Below are 14,397 nucleotides of genomic sequence, written 5' to 3'. Positions count from 1 at the left end.
AACCTACCTCTTTCTCCCCCCTCTTTCTGCCAACAGTTTGTGGCTCACCCCAACTGCCAGCAGCAGCTCTTGACAATCTGGTATGAGAACCTCTCAGGCCTGCGGGAACAGACCATAGCTATCAAGTGTCTGGTTGTGCTGGTGGTGGCCTTGGGCCTTCCATTTCTTGCCATCGGCTACTGGATTGCACCTTGCAGCAGGGTACATGTTTTTCTACATCCATTTCCTCCGTGGTTGGTGTGCCGTGTGTTTTGGAGATGAAGAAGGAAAAAGCTTCCTACTTAAGGCTCTTATCAGTTTTACCCTGAATGTTAATGGACTCAGGGACACAAATTCTGCTTTTTAATGACTGGATCAATTCAAATAAGAGATGAAAAAGGATTTGGTACTAGTGGAATAGATCACATTTGAAGGCATATAATACTTAGGCTTTTAAGGTAAAATCCGCATGGTGGTCAAGAGGGAAAGCGGCTTGAGTGAAGTAGCACTTTTGCTGATTCTGTGGACAGCTTAATAAATCAAGAGCGTCAACTGAGTTGGCCTGCGTTTAGAACAGTCCTGTTGCAGTGGTGCCAAGGAAGTTAACCTGAGAACTGGAAGGGCAACTCACTGGAACCTGTCAAGAGATCTGAGGTTCAGTGTATCAAGCACAGTCACGAACAGTGGTGTTAGTTTAAAGAATTCAAGAAAGTGCATGCCAGGTTCCCCCCAACCCCCTGCCCTTTGTTCCTTCAGAAGATTCTTAAAAAAAAAAAAAAAAAAAAAAAGTAGAATTTGGGTTTGGGGTCTTTGGATTTTTTAGATTATTTATGTTTAGTTTGCTTGAATCACTTTGTTCACTATCTTCATCCCTCTCTCAACTTGCTAGTATAGACTCAGTTTAATTGTGCCTAAGAGATCCTCTGAACAGGATATGGGAAGGCATACTAGTCATGCTAACAGGATCTGTATTAGGTTAATAAAGGGCACCGCCAGGGAGAATAAGCCGTTTTGAGGTCCTTTAATCCTGCTTTTATATTCTGAGATCTGGTTTTGTTTAAATCAGAGGCAGTTTCAGGAAAAATGAGTCAAGGCCACTTACAATGATCCTGGAAATCCGTCACCTCTCTGGCTGCATAGTCTTCCTGGCAGAGTGAGTCCTGCTCTGCAGGCACCATACACGTGTGAGCGTATTCATCCATCTTATTTCATTGTTGAGCTGCCCATGCAATTTAAGGCAGAAAGTTTGTCATTTTGATCAGGTTTGATGAGTTAACTAAGTTCCTTTGTTCTGTATCATGGAAAAGTACCTTATGATTCCTCAAATACATAAGCACTAAAGACTAAAATCTATAAGTGATAAGAGAGCATGCATCAAAGCAAAAATCATTTCCCACACAAATAATTTCCCTTTCTGAGGGAAACTAATAGGAAAGTTGATGTTTCTAAGTGTTTGCCTCTTAGGACAGCTTAATCAGTGCAAACATGGAAGTCCATTCCTTTTTTCTCTTCACTTACAAAAGTGCAGCTAATAGTATAGTGAACTCTGTGTCCCCCAGAGAGGGGAAAGGACAGAATTGAGTTGTTTCTGGAGCCCACATTTATACCTGCCACGTACCACCAAAGACAACATAGCAAGAATCCCCCACGTATATCCTAGTTTCACGATAGGCATGCTGCTTTATTTTCGTGTTCTTTAAAGTTTTAAAAGATCAGCCTTTATGAGAAACAGATTTGGAAACTCTCAAGAAATCACTGTGTGCTATGGATGAGCTACCCCAAATGTGCCTCTTTGCAGCTGCAGAACAGCACAGCAATATGCAAATGTGGTGTTTATTTGTCTATGTCTAATATGGAAAATATGACATTTGTTTGTCTGCATTCATGTTCAACTCCAGAAATGCTTAACATTCTTCGGTTATTTGTTGACATCAAATTAAGGCTCTGGACATGCAAAAACATTTGTTTGAAGTTGCCGTCTCTTAAATGTGAGCCTTGGTACTTTTTAAGGTCACAGACTGAGTTTGAAAGTTGGTTCTGAGTATGTAGACTAGAGAACTTATTTGATAAATCAACCAAATGTACCTTTTTCTTGGGCTACAGAAGCCCTTGGGACAGGCAGAATTGTTTTTCATTTCTACTAGAACATGGGGCTTGTAAGGACATTATATCACATGGGACTTTAAAGGAGTTACCTTAAAATAATTATGCTCTGAACTTCAGACATGCTTTTGTACTATTTATATGATTTTCCAAACTCAGGGCTGACTTAATTAAGTTAACCTACTTAGAGATTTTAATTATTGTATAACTCCTTCTTATTGAGGTAATAGTACATAAAATATTTACTTGATTCTAATATTATCTGCCTTGTTCATATCATACAAAGTACAAGTCGATTTCAAAAGACTTACAAGTGACAACTAAAATTTACTTCTGTAGTAGTAAGGTTTTTAATATTCAAAGGCCTTGTTATGTGCTACAAACACATAATGTTTCAACTATAATGAATGAGTCTCTAAATTCATAACATTTCAATTGTAAAGCAATAAAGCATATGCACTACAATTTGGAGTTTCTTTTCCTAGACTCTCAAAACCTAGACTTGGATTGTGTGGTCTTTCGTGGAAAAATAAGAATAACCAGCATATGCCTTGTGATTTTCAGAAATGCATCTGTGAATGCAGTGTTACCCCCCAAGATAAATTGGATATTTAGAAACAATGAAGTTTAAAGACTTCTTAAATAATTCTTGGAGGCAGCATTCCCTAAAAGGAGTGATTTTCATAATGTATAGCTCTTCACAAACAGAGGCAGAATTTTGAAGTTATTCTCATTTCATCTGTTTTTCTTTTACCCTGTATAATAATTTTCATAAGTAGAAGCTGACATTTCCAAAATAAAAGTCTTGTCTTCGTCTTCTTTCTGTTTGTTTGTTGTACTACAGCTGGGGAAAATTCTGCGAAGCCCTTTCATGAAGTTTGTGGCACATGCTGCTTCTTTCATCATCTTCCTGGGCCTGCTCGTGTTCAATGCCTCAGACAGGTTCGAAGGCATCACCACGCTGCCAAACATCACTGTTATTGACTATCCCAAGCAGATCTTCAGGGTGAAAACCACCCAGTTCACTTGGACTGAGATGCTAATTATGGTCTGGGTTCTTGGTAAGCTTTCTATGTTAAGTATTTTAATTTCTACCAAACATTGTGTCTATATAACAATTGCCTTTTTTTTTTAAATGTTTGTTTATTTTTGAGAGAGAGAGAGAGTACAAGCAGGGGAGGGGCAGGGGCAGGGAGACACAGAATCTGAAGCAGGCTTCAGGCTCTGAGCTGTCAGCACAGAGCCCAACACGGGGCTCAAACTCACAAACTATGAGATCATGACCTGAGCTGAAGTCGGGAGCTTAACCAACTGAGCCACCCAGGTGCCCCGATTGCCCTTTTTATTTAAAATGTTATTGTGCATTATGTGATGACAACATTCTCATTGTAAGATAAGCAGTAGAACAAAATAATTGAATAATTTGAATACTAAAAGTTATCTCTTACCACTAAATAAAAATTTTTATGACTAACATGAACCCAATTATAAATATATCACATTTTTAACTTCAGTTATTGAATAAATGTAAATTTTAAAAATCTGACCTACTGTGATGATCAAATATTTAATTGAAATACTTGTGAGATAATCTAGTAGCCATTAGCTGATGAATAAAAATTTTTTTGCAAAAAAAAATTGTTTTGGCTTTCATTTCAGAGGTCTTTTTTAGGAGAGTTTCCATTTTCAGAATGCTGGTTACCTCACCTCACAAAAGTTCTTTTTAAAAAATTTTTATTAGTAAAGTGTAGTTGGCATACACTGTTGTATTAGTTTCATGTGTACAACATAGTGAATTAACACATCTACATATTACTCTATGCTCAGCACAATAAACGTAGTCACCATACAATGTTATTACAGTATATCCCCTGTGCTGTATTTTTCATCTCCATGGCTTATTTATTTTATAACTAAAAATTTGTACCTCTTAATGCTCTTTATTTCTTCTATCCCTTCACTTACTTCCCCTCTGGCAGCCACCACTTTGTTCTCTGTATTCAAGAGCCTTTTCATTGTTGCTGTTCATTTGATTTTTAGATTCCACATGTAAGTGAAATCATATGGTATTTCTCTTTCTCTGTCTCACTTATTTCACTTAGTGTACACTTTCTAAGTCTATGTTGTTACAAATCCAACATCTCATTCGTTTTTATGGCCGAGTAATATTCGTGTGTGTGTGCGCGCATGCGCACGCGCACCATTTCTGATGCTACGTGCAGAATTATGTTTCTCCAAATTCTAATTCTTATTTACTTGAACATTTTTCCTCCATTTAACTTTGCCCAGGGCCTCAGGGTGCCTGATATGGTACTTTATATATGGAGCTTTTTATAGGTGGGGACTGATAGTGGACAAAATAACAGCTTCTCTAAGCTAGTCTAAGCTATAAAATGTAACCTGTACCTTCCGTGTGTGACAGGAATGATGTGGTCTGAGTGTAAGGAGCTCTGGCTGGAAGGACCTAGAGAATATATTTTGCAGTTGTGGAATGTGCTGGACTTTGGGATGCTTTCCATCTTCATTGCTGCTTTCACAGCCAGATTTCTAGCTTTCCTTCAGGCAACAAAAGCACAACAGTATGTGGACAGTTATGTCCAAGAGAGTGACCTCAGTGAAGTTACACTTCCACCAGAGATACAGTATTTCACTTATGGTAAGTTATTAACTGAAGGGTCCTCTTATGCATCAGGAAGGGTACTGGAACCACATTTTGGAAGGAAATGTCAATAAGAGTATGTTTAATGTGAGATGTGTGTTAAATGTGTATGAACAGAGGAGAAAGCATGAGCTTTAGAACTATACAAAACTGGATTCATGTCAAGGCTATAGAGCTCCCTTGCTGTGTATAACTTTGTTCAAGGTAACTTACTTCTCTGTGCCTCAGTTTTCAAACCTATAAAATGAAGGTGTTGCGAAGTGAGAGAAAATTATCTTCAAGCCTAACAACATAAGTACTCTTACATATTCTTAGGATATGAAACTGTCTTCATTAGGGGAAAAAATAGATTGATAAACTGCTCGAGATGGAAGATGAGTACCTGAGTGCATGGTTTGGAGGAGATAAAATAACAAAAGGCACTAAACTGCTGTACAGGTGGAGTGAAGAAAATTTGGCAGAGGCGGGAAGTAGGAGCTAAAGTGGCATGAGAATGTAAGCTCTGGGGAACAGGCAGAAATACTGGGGGGGACACCCTGCCCCTCAACACAATATGGAAGGGAATTCATGCCTAACTTCTGTGTATCATGAAGAGCAGGGAGGTCCCAGCTGATATTCAGGGTGCAAGGATACTGATGCCTTCCTTGCCCAGCACAAACCGATGGTAAGCAATGTTAGCCTTCCCTCCATTGAGGCCAGGCTGGAAAGGGGTGATTAGCAAATTTCCATGTAGTTGCACAATCTTAAATCTGAAAGGAACCTTAGAAATATATTGCCTAGGGGCACCTGGGTCGCTCAGTCAGTTGAACATCTGACTTCAGCTCAGGTCATGATCTCACAGTTTGTGAGTTTAAGCTCCACATTAGGCTTGCCACTATCAGCCTATCAGCACAGAGCCTGCTTCAGATCCTCTGTTGCCCTCTATCTGCCCCTCTCCTGCTTGTGCTCTCCCCCAAAATAAATAAATATTTTAAAAAAATGTATTGCCTAACGCTTATTTTAATGATAAGGAAACTCAGGCACAGAGTTTAAGTGAGTTCTGATTGTAAGAATCACTTTTTATAAGTGTGATTAAGGCTTATATTGTGATAAGTACTAGTGACATGTTAACATAACTGAAGAAGGCTGGGCGCCTGCTCCAAAATGTAAGATGGATGTTTCACACATTGTGAAATTTAAACACATTGTCTTGTTGTCAACAAGCAAAGATTTTTTAATTCCAAGGAGACCAGATCAAATGAGCAAATGATTACCATTTATAATCAAAGAATTAGCTTAAATTGTATCTTGTGTAATATATATCTTGACTATTTCAATAACCTCTTTATTTAGGTTGATTCATGTGTATCTAATGACTATAATCTGGAGGGAAATTAGTGAATTCAGGATTCGCTCCTTACTATGTGTATGATTTTGATCAAGGATTTAGCCTTAAGTCTTGGTTTCTGCATCTCTAAAAAAACGATAATGATAACATCAAATCTGTAGAGTCATTGGAAAGCACAGTGTCTAGTACACATTAAACATTCAATAAACATTAATTTTTGTTGTTGGAAATATCTACAATGTATCCATTCTTCTGGGAGTAACTGCACAAAATTAGTGACATATTATTTCATTGAACTTCCAGGGAAATGAGTATCCAACAGTCTGCTGTGAACCTACTAAACAACCTTGAAAGTGGTGGGATCTTCATTTAGAATCTATATCCAAAATTTTTGCACCTCAATAGCATCTTACATTTTACAGGAACAAGTAATATTGCTCAGATATCACACTGACAGCACCACTGTGATTCAGTGATATTCTCACTTGTTGTAATACAACATTTTATTTGCATAAACTGTTAGATGAACTAATTTCTCCATGAAATATGGAAAATAAGTTTTGTGCCAACTGAGCCTATAGGGTGACAAAATAGCTGGTCCATATGTGAGAAGACAGATTAGCCAAGTCCGTTGTTTTGTCATTCTGGACACAGTCTGTGTCTAATGAAGGGTTTTAACCTCTTTCTTTATCTTTTGCACTTGACTCTGTTTCTATTCAATGTGGAGCAGGTTTAGTATCTTCATAATCATGTTTATTAGATTAAAAGACTCCATGTGGGTGTAGAATTCATATGCTTCTGGTTTAAACATAAAAATAATCCCCAGACAGTTAATTGAATCTAGTTTCAACTGAGATAAAAGCCACCTTCCTACAAAATAGATCCTATTTAAGGTATTTATTTTGTAGATTGCAATGAAACAAAGTCCCATTTCTGATATCTCTCTCTCTCTCTTTTTCTAGCCAGAGATAAATGGCTCCCTTCTGACCCTCAGATCATATCTGAAGGCCTCTACGCCATTGCTGTTGTGCTCAGTTTCTCTCGGATCGCATATATCCTCCCTGCAAATGAGAGCTTTGGCCCCTTACAGATCTCTCTTGGAAGGACTGTGAAGGATATATTCAAGTTCATGGTCCTCTTTATTATGGTGTTTCTTGCCTTTATGATTGGCATGTTCATACTTTATTCTTACTACCTTGGGGCTAAAGTAAATGCTGCTTTTACCACGTAAGTAAAACATCTTCGAAAAAAGGTTTGATGAGGAAAATTTCTAATAAATCCAGATGAATCAAACACACCACAAATTCAATAATCATAATAAAGATGTTTTTAAGAGCAAAACTATCCATTGAAAAACAATGCTTATGCATGATTACATTGCCCTAAAGGCTCATTTCTTTGAGTTTAGTAAGGGACCACAGAACAGAATCAAAATTTGGAAAAATCCTAGATGAAGCTGACTATTTTAAGAGAATTGGACAGCAGATTTTTAATACTGGACATCTATTACATTATGTATGACATTAAATTTAGTTTCAGTAATTTTTAGTCATTACTATTCAAAAAAGAAAGCACTGGCCTTTATTTTAATGTATCATTAATCAGTACAAAGGAGTTGAGTAAGAAGAAATTACAGCTAAATGTTGTATAACTCACTATAACACTAGTATCACTTCCTTCCTGTGGTCACACTTGTTTCTACATCGGAGACTCACCTTGCCTGTGAAGTCTTCCCTGATTAAACTTCCTTAGTCATTGTCCCTTTAAGTTCCCTCAGCAGAGAGACATCCAGTTGTGAGATCCCCTAACCCTGCATGTGGGTCCTCCCTTTGTACTGTAGTCCTTCAAGGGAGGGAGATCATTAGCCCTCCCTGTCTCCCTTTGTATCCTGTAATGCCACAGCTAGAAAGAATCTAGACCTTCAATAGGTTCCCTGTAGACTAAAATAGAACATCAAGCCCTTCCAGACATCTAAATTGTTTGGAAATGATTTTTTCACATAGTTAATACAGAGCAAGTCTTAGGGGTAGAAGAGAACGGAAACTCACTTTATTGTAATGAAAAAAAAAATTCTGTTTGAACCCAGTAGGGGAGGGATGGAGATATCCTACACATAGTGCCACCCCTGTGAGCCTTTAAGAACTCATTTCTACAACACATTGTCTTCACTGTTTTGTGTGAACACATGGCAACTTGATATAGTGGAAGGATTCTAGGCTAGCAATCAGGCAGACCTGGATATGGGTGCATTATCTCTGCTATTTTCTAGCTGCGGCCTTTGGTTAAGTTACTCAGCACTCCTCTGCGTTAGTTCCCTTATTTTTAAAATAAACACAATAAGGTTTGAACCGGGTTATTGTGAGGATTATGTAAGGTCATTTATTTGAAGCCTCTTGCCCAAGGTAAGAGCTCAGGCACTGCCAGTGTCCTCTCCTGTTTTACTGTCTGCCTCCTCCCACACATACGTATTCACAGGAATCGATATTCTTGAAGTTAGAGGAGAGAAGGTTTGCAAAAAGAGCAAGAGGAAAGAGTCAGAATTTGGGGACACTGTTAAAGTAATGGTGGGAACAAAGAGGTTATAGTTTTTCTCAGTCTCCTGCTACCATCTATGCTATAAAATCACACAATGAACTGTTTTGTAATAGACACCAACTATATAGAAATAGGAATCTTTCTATTCAGCCTCATAAGGGTGTGGCACAATTTCTAGAACATGATAGGTGTTCCATCAATATTTGTTGAATGATGGCATGAGTAAATAAACTAGTGCTAAAACCTATAAATCTATGGAATTGTTGTTTAGAATCTGTTACAACAAATCAAAACCAGCACTGTTTCCATAAATCTTTTTTTGGAAAAAGGACTTACTTTTGAACCTTCCTTTGTAGTGGAATTCTACATGTGTAATCGTTTAAGGATTATTTTTGTGGTTTACGTATCAGTGAATACAACTTGGTTATATGCCAGAAGCAGCCAAATTCGGTTGGCAAAATTCATTTAAAGGATAAAAGTAGGTGATTAGTCAGGTGAGGGCCTAAGTGTTACTTGCTGCTATGGAAGAATCAGGGAGTAGATTATATAAATGAAAAGAACAGGAATCTTGCAATCTGTTCCCTCCTATTCATTTCCAGTTAAATGTAACTTTTAGGTAATATATTCTTGTGGCAAAAAAATTCATAGAGTGGTATCTACAGTGAAAATCATGTCCCCTTCTTTACCCTTGGGCCCCAATCTCTCATATCTCCTTAGTTCACAGAGGCAATGGTTTCTTTTGGATACTTTCACAGATATTTTATATATAAACAAGAATATAAGTATTTGTAAACTCCTCCTTTTTAGTCAAATTGTAGACTATTTCATACTTGCTGTATCTTATTTTTCAGTACTTCTTAGATACCATTTTATATAAACACATGAAGATAGATGTGTCTCATTTTCCCAGTGGCTACATAGGAATCCATTATATAGATGGAATTATTTACCAACTCCCCTACTGATAGATATTTAGGTTGTTTTCATTCTTCCCTACTACTACAGTGCAGGGAATATGTTTGTACATATTTTTTTTGAAGTGAGTATATCATCTTAATCCTGACCTTGTTCTACTACAGAAAACCTGATTTAAAGGTCTAAATGACCTATAAAATCAAACCCCAAATTTCCATCCTTTAGGAGAAAGGAATGGGTATCGTGGCATGACTTTACCTTTCCCCTGCTGAGTTCAGGGAATTTTCACTTGAAGATAATTTACAGAAAAGGTAGGCATTGGCAACATCTAATCATAAACCCCTGAAGGAACAATTTCTGTTAAATACTATAATAAAATAATTATACTCAGAGTTTGTTGTGATGATATTTAATGATGGCATTTTACATCTTTACAGTATTCAAACCCTAACTTGTTTTTCTTTTGATTTTAATACTGAAAACTGTTAATTTATTTACTGTGTACCTTATTCTTTCAACAGTGTAGAAGAAAGTTTCAAGACACTGTTTTGGTCAATATTTGGGTTGTCTGAAGTCACTTCTGTTGTGCTCAAATACGATCACAAATTCATAGAGAATATTGGCTACGTTCTGTATGGAATATACAATGTAACTATGGTGGTCGTTTTACTCAACATGTTAATTGCTATGATTAATAGCTCATATCAAGAAATTGAGGTAAACCTGCTTTCTATCCATGGTATCTATTCTTGCCATCTCACTCTAATAATATCCTCCATCTGTTTTTGTGCCCTTTGGTGGATGTCCAGTTCATGTCAATAAAGAGGCTTATACCTAAGCAGAAGGAGCCTGGACATTTCCCTCTGTTTCCCTCCTGGATAGATAGTCTCACAGGCTCTAGTGTCTTCTAGGAGCACAGCAGGGGTCCCCATGAATTTGCCATCATGCTGCCTCCTCTTAGAGTATATTTCAGAAGTTTTGAAGTTAATGGCTAGAAGAAGTACTGACTATAGGGAAATTATTCTTTCCTAGGTTAGCTGGCCAACCATCTGAAAGATCCTAGTAGATGAATTACTAGATGTCTGGCAAACATCAGTGATGTCCTGTATCCAGCCAGAATTTTTAGTATTCTAGAAGTCATTTTACTTCATGTTTTGGATTGCTCTTGCTTTGGTGCCTTCCTTCATCATTGTATGTATGTTTTCCTACGTCCTTCCGGTTCGTATTCAGTATCTCTTTAGTATTTTGCTATTTGTTAAACCTCCGAGTCTCTGTGTGTGTTTTAAAAAACACATAGATTCTCAAAGCAGAAGTTAGGTCCCCCAGAAATGAAAACTGTGGCACTCTGAATAACTGCTTGAGTGTGGTAATGGCAGGGTGAAATGAACAAGCCAACTTCTTCCACCTTTGAACTTCCTTCTCTTCATTTTTCTCTCCATCACTCTGGGCTGTTACTGAGGATAAAAGGAGATACAAGACAAGAATAGTCCACCCAGGGCCTTATGTGACATTTGAGGACAGATGGCAGACACGACATCCAAAGTGCAATTCGTCTGAGTGCTATTCTTTTCCCTTTGCTCTAAAGTATAATATGGTGTATCTATAGCCTGCCTTGGATGGGTCTAGATGAGGAGGGAGGGAGGGTGGGTAAAGACTGATGAAGTACCATTGATTATGAGGAATTGGCAGAGGTGGGGAAGAAGGGAGGAGTTAATGTTTTCATCCTTCCTTGACCCTGAATTTTTCTTGCATTTTTGCTTTGTTTTTGGCTGGGGGGTGGGACACTCTGGTTAAATTTCAGGTGTTACAGGCATATGGAAGAGAAAAATTAAAAAGATGAGTATCATGAAAACAATACTAAGAATATTATATAGGCCAATAGAAGTTATATGCAGATAAATGTATATAAGTGACTTATCTATTTCAAAAGCATAATTTAGGTTCATTGTATGATCCTACTGGAATCAATTACTAGAATATTTAGTTTTTAAAATGAGACATTGTTTCTTTTCTATTTTTGTGATACAGGATGACAGTGACGTAGAATGGAAGTTTGCCCGTTCAAAACTTTGGTTATCTTATTTTGATGATGGAAAAACATTACCTCCACCCTTCAGTCTAGTTCCTAGTCCAAAGTCATTTGTTTATTTCGTCATGAGGATCATCAACTTCTCCAAATGCAGAAGGAGCCGGCTACAGAAGGATATAGAAATGGGAATGGGTAACTCCAAGTCCAGGGTACGTATCAAAAACTTAGCAAGACATTGCAATGAATGTTTTGTCTTTCTCCTTGTCTTTTGATGTTTGTTCGGTAATTTTTATGTATGAACTTAGAAGATGTTGAAAGTTACTATCCATTCCATAGTCTTTCATAGACTAACACTTAATATCTTCACAATGTTTCAAGAAGTCACTTAGTCTGTGCATTACTTCTGGTCAGAATTTCATGCAAAGTGCCAGATTAAAAACAAACAAAAACACTTTTTTAACTTGTTAAAAGTAAACAGAAAAGTTATTGTTAGAAAACACTTTGTATTTTTGTGTTCCATCCTTCTCAATTGTTATTTTGAAGTTAAAGAATTTTAACTTCACATTTTCCTCTTGGCTGCATATATAGTTTACCACCACCATATTCTTCTTATTTGTAGAAACTCTTTATCGAGCTAAGTAACCTTTTTCTTTAATATCATAAAATCAACACAGGCCTAAGAGCATCCTCAAATATTCCATTTGATATTTCATAAATACCATTTTTATAAATAGTCAAGAATGGTTTGTCCCAAAGTTTTCCTGGGTAAGTCATACTTCGATTTTAGTTTGAGTCATACTTTGATTTTAACAAAGATGAGTTTTATGACAATACTTCATTATCATGAATTTAATTTGCAGAGATAGAATTGGTATAGGACACAGGAGGAGATGAGCAGACCTCAGATAATAAGGGAGCAAGACATAACAGGAATAAATGTGTGGAGTTGCTTATACTAGTAACTAATTTTTGCCTAAAGTTGTGAAAATGATCTGTTCTTGTCATACCTTGGGAGCCCACAAGATAGCAATGTTACTCCGTAAAGTACAGACCTTTCTGAGCAGAGGTGGATAAGTTTTGTCAGTTGAAGTTGAGAAAAAAGGCTAGATTATTGCAATTTAATTTCTTTCTTTAAAAAAAATGTGTATTTCCAAGATTTGTAGTACCCTGGCATCTTATTCCTTAGGAAGGTGGCCTTTTAAACCTTTTTAAATTTGACTTGGACATGGGCTGTTAAGGCTATTATGTTCCAAGGCATTGATTTGGCTGTGTCATCCTATGATTTCAAATAGTACCTCATATGTACACAGCAAGAAGGAGTACAATGTAAAGAATAGAGCCTCCATGTCAGACCAGGATTTGTATTCTGGTGCTTATGGCTTATTTTCAAGTAACATGGATAAGTCATTTCATCACTCTGAGCCTTAATTGTCTCATCTGAAAGAGAGAAAACTTGGTAGGATTAATGTAAGGATGATATGAGATGTACAAAGTTCCAGCCTCAACAAATATCAGTGCCCTTCCTCATTCACAGTTTACAAAGTGCTTTGCTGTACATTTGAACCTCATGCAACATTGTGAGGTAGGTATTATTATTATTCCCATTTTATAGATAAGACAACTGAAACCATTAAAGTAGTGTACTTACACAAGGTCAGGGGAGCTAGCTGGCCTGTGTGGAGTAGGTGTGAAATCCAAGTTTTCCAGCATCAGATGCCTCGCTCTTTCTACTGCACATGGCTGCCTTCTACCCAGCACCTACTGCTCTGGCTTGGTTACTGGCCCATTTCCTCCCCATGGGCTGCTCCTTCAGAGACAGGGTGCCTAGTCTCTTAAATGGGCCAGGCTCTAATTGCCATCCTGGGCAACTCCCACCACTACTGAAATTGACTTTGTTTTGAAGGTGCTTTGTTTCTCTGGGGATTTATTAACTGAAGCTTTATTATTCAAAACCGGAAGCCTCTGGAGAGCGTGGGAACTCACAGCTCTTGCACTCACACCTTGAAGTTTTCTTTCTGTAGGCAACTGATTTCACGGACTCCATTCTTAAGAGTATCATAATGAAGGGGAGAAATACTGTCAGGGGAAGAAGAGCACATTCAGATGTCTGTCTTGTGGCTACCTACACCTCTGTAAAGGAAATGCAGCTTGCTCAAATGCATGTGAGGGGAGCAGAAGTGCTCTATTTATGGTGTCCTCTTCTGCCTGTATTACACCATTGGCAGGAAGAACAGCTTTTTTCAGAGAGGTGGCTAGAAATAGAAAAAAAGTTGAGCACTGATCTCTCAGAAGACATGAGCCATGGCTTCCCAATCTCCCCATATCTAGTTAAAAACTGCCATTTTAATTTTATTTTTTAAATTGTGCATGGAGATGTTTAAATCTCTTTAATATTATTTTTTTATTATAAATATTAATAAATACTCTCTGCATACTGAATTTGGTAAAAATTTGGAGAAATTATATGTCTCTGTTTTTCTCTTTTTAGAAGAGAGGAAGGAGCCTCAAGAAATGTTTTGCGCTAACCTGTAAAACTAACCTCAGTCAACAATCAGATACTGACCTCTAGTGGCAAATAGAAGAATTAATTTTATTAGCTAAGGTTTTCTGTTGGCAAGATTGTGCCACTTCCTCTTAGCATCCCACACATAGGATCCTGAGTTATGATCATGGAAGTCAGGTGGTGGGGTGAATACATATTTTTGCATAGGTGGTCCTGCCTTTGAATCATACTGCATTGGTAGCAGCTTGCCCAAAAGTAAGAAGCAGGCCCTGCTCACATACATAAAAAGTAGCTAGTAACAGTGTGCTTCTCTTACTGTCTCTTTCTACCCACTCTAAAGTTAAACT

The 14,397-nt window shown here is 37.5% G+C and overlaps 1 protein-coding gene across 2 annotated transcripts in view; it reads left to right on the top strand.

The window, feature by feature from the left end:
* The window catches only part of TRPC3 (transient receptor potential cation channel subfamily C member 3), a 72,190-nt gene that overhangs the window by 33,797 nt on the left and 23,996 nt on the right, over window positions 1-14,397 (top strand). For both annotated transcript variants that reach the window (XM_047092047.1, XM_047092046.1), the window contains exons 4-9: window positions 37-201; window positions 2,927-3,143; window positions 4,505-4,738; window positions 7,031-7,295; window positions 10,040-10,235; window positions 11,547-11,756. In XM_047092047.1, coding sequence (XP_046948003.1) covers window positions 37-201; window positions 2,927-3,143; window positions 4,505-4,738; window positions 7,031-7,295; window positions 10,040-10,235; window positions 11,547-11,756 — 1,287 coding nt within the window. The remainder of the gene's footprint in view (window positions 1-36; window positions 202-2,926; window positions 3,144-4,504; window positions 4,739-7,030; window positions 7,296-10,039; window positions 10,236-11,546; window positions 11,757-14,397) is intronic.

The sequence above is a fragment of the Lynx rufus genome, unplaced genomic scaffold, assembly GCF_022079265.1.
Source record: "Lynx rufus isolate CCGP_SWC_20201006 ecotype Redwood Valley unplaced genomic scaffold, mLynRuf1.p SCAF_3, whole genome shotgun sequence".
NCBI lineage: Eukaryota > Metazoa > Chordata > Mammalia > Carnivora > Felidae > Lynx > Lynx rufus.
This window is presented reverse-complemented; position numbering and strand designations above follow the sequence as displayed.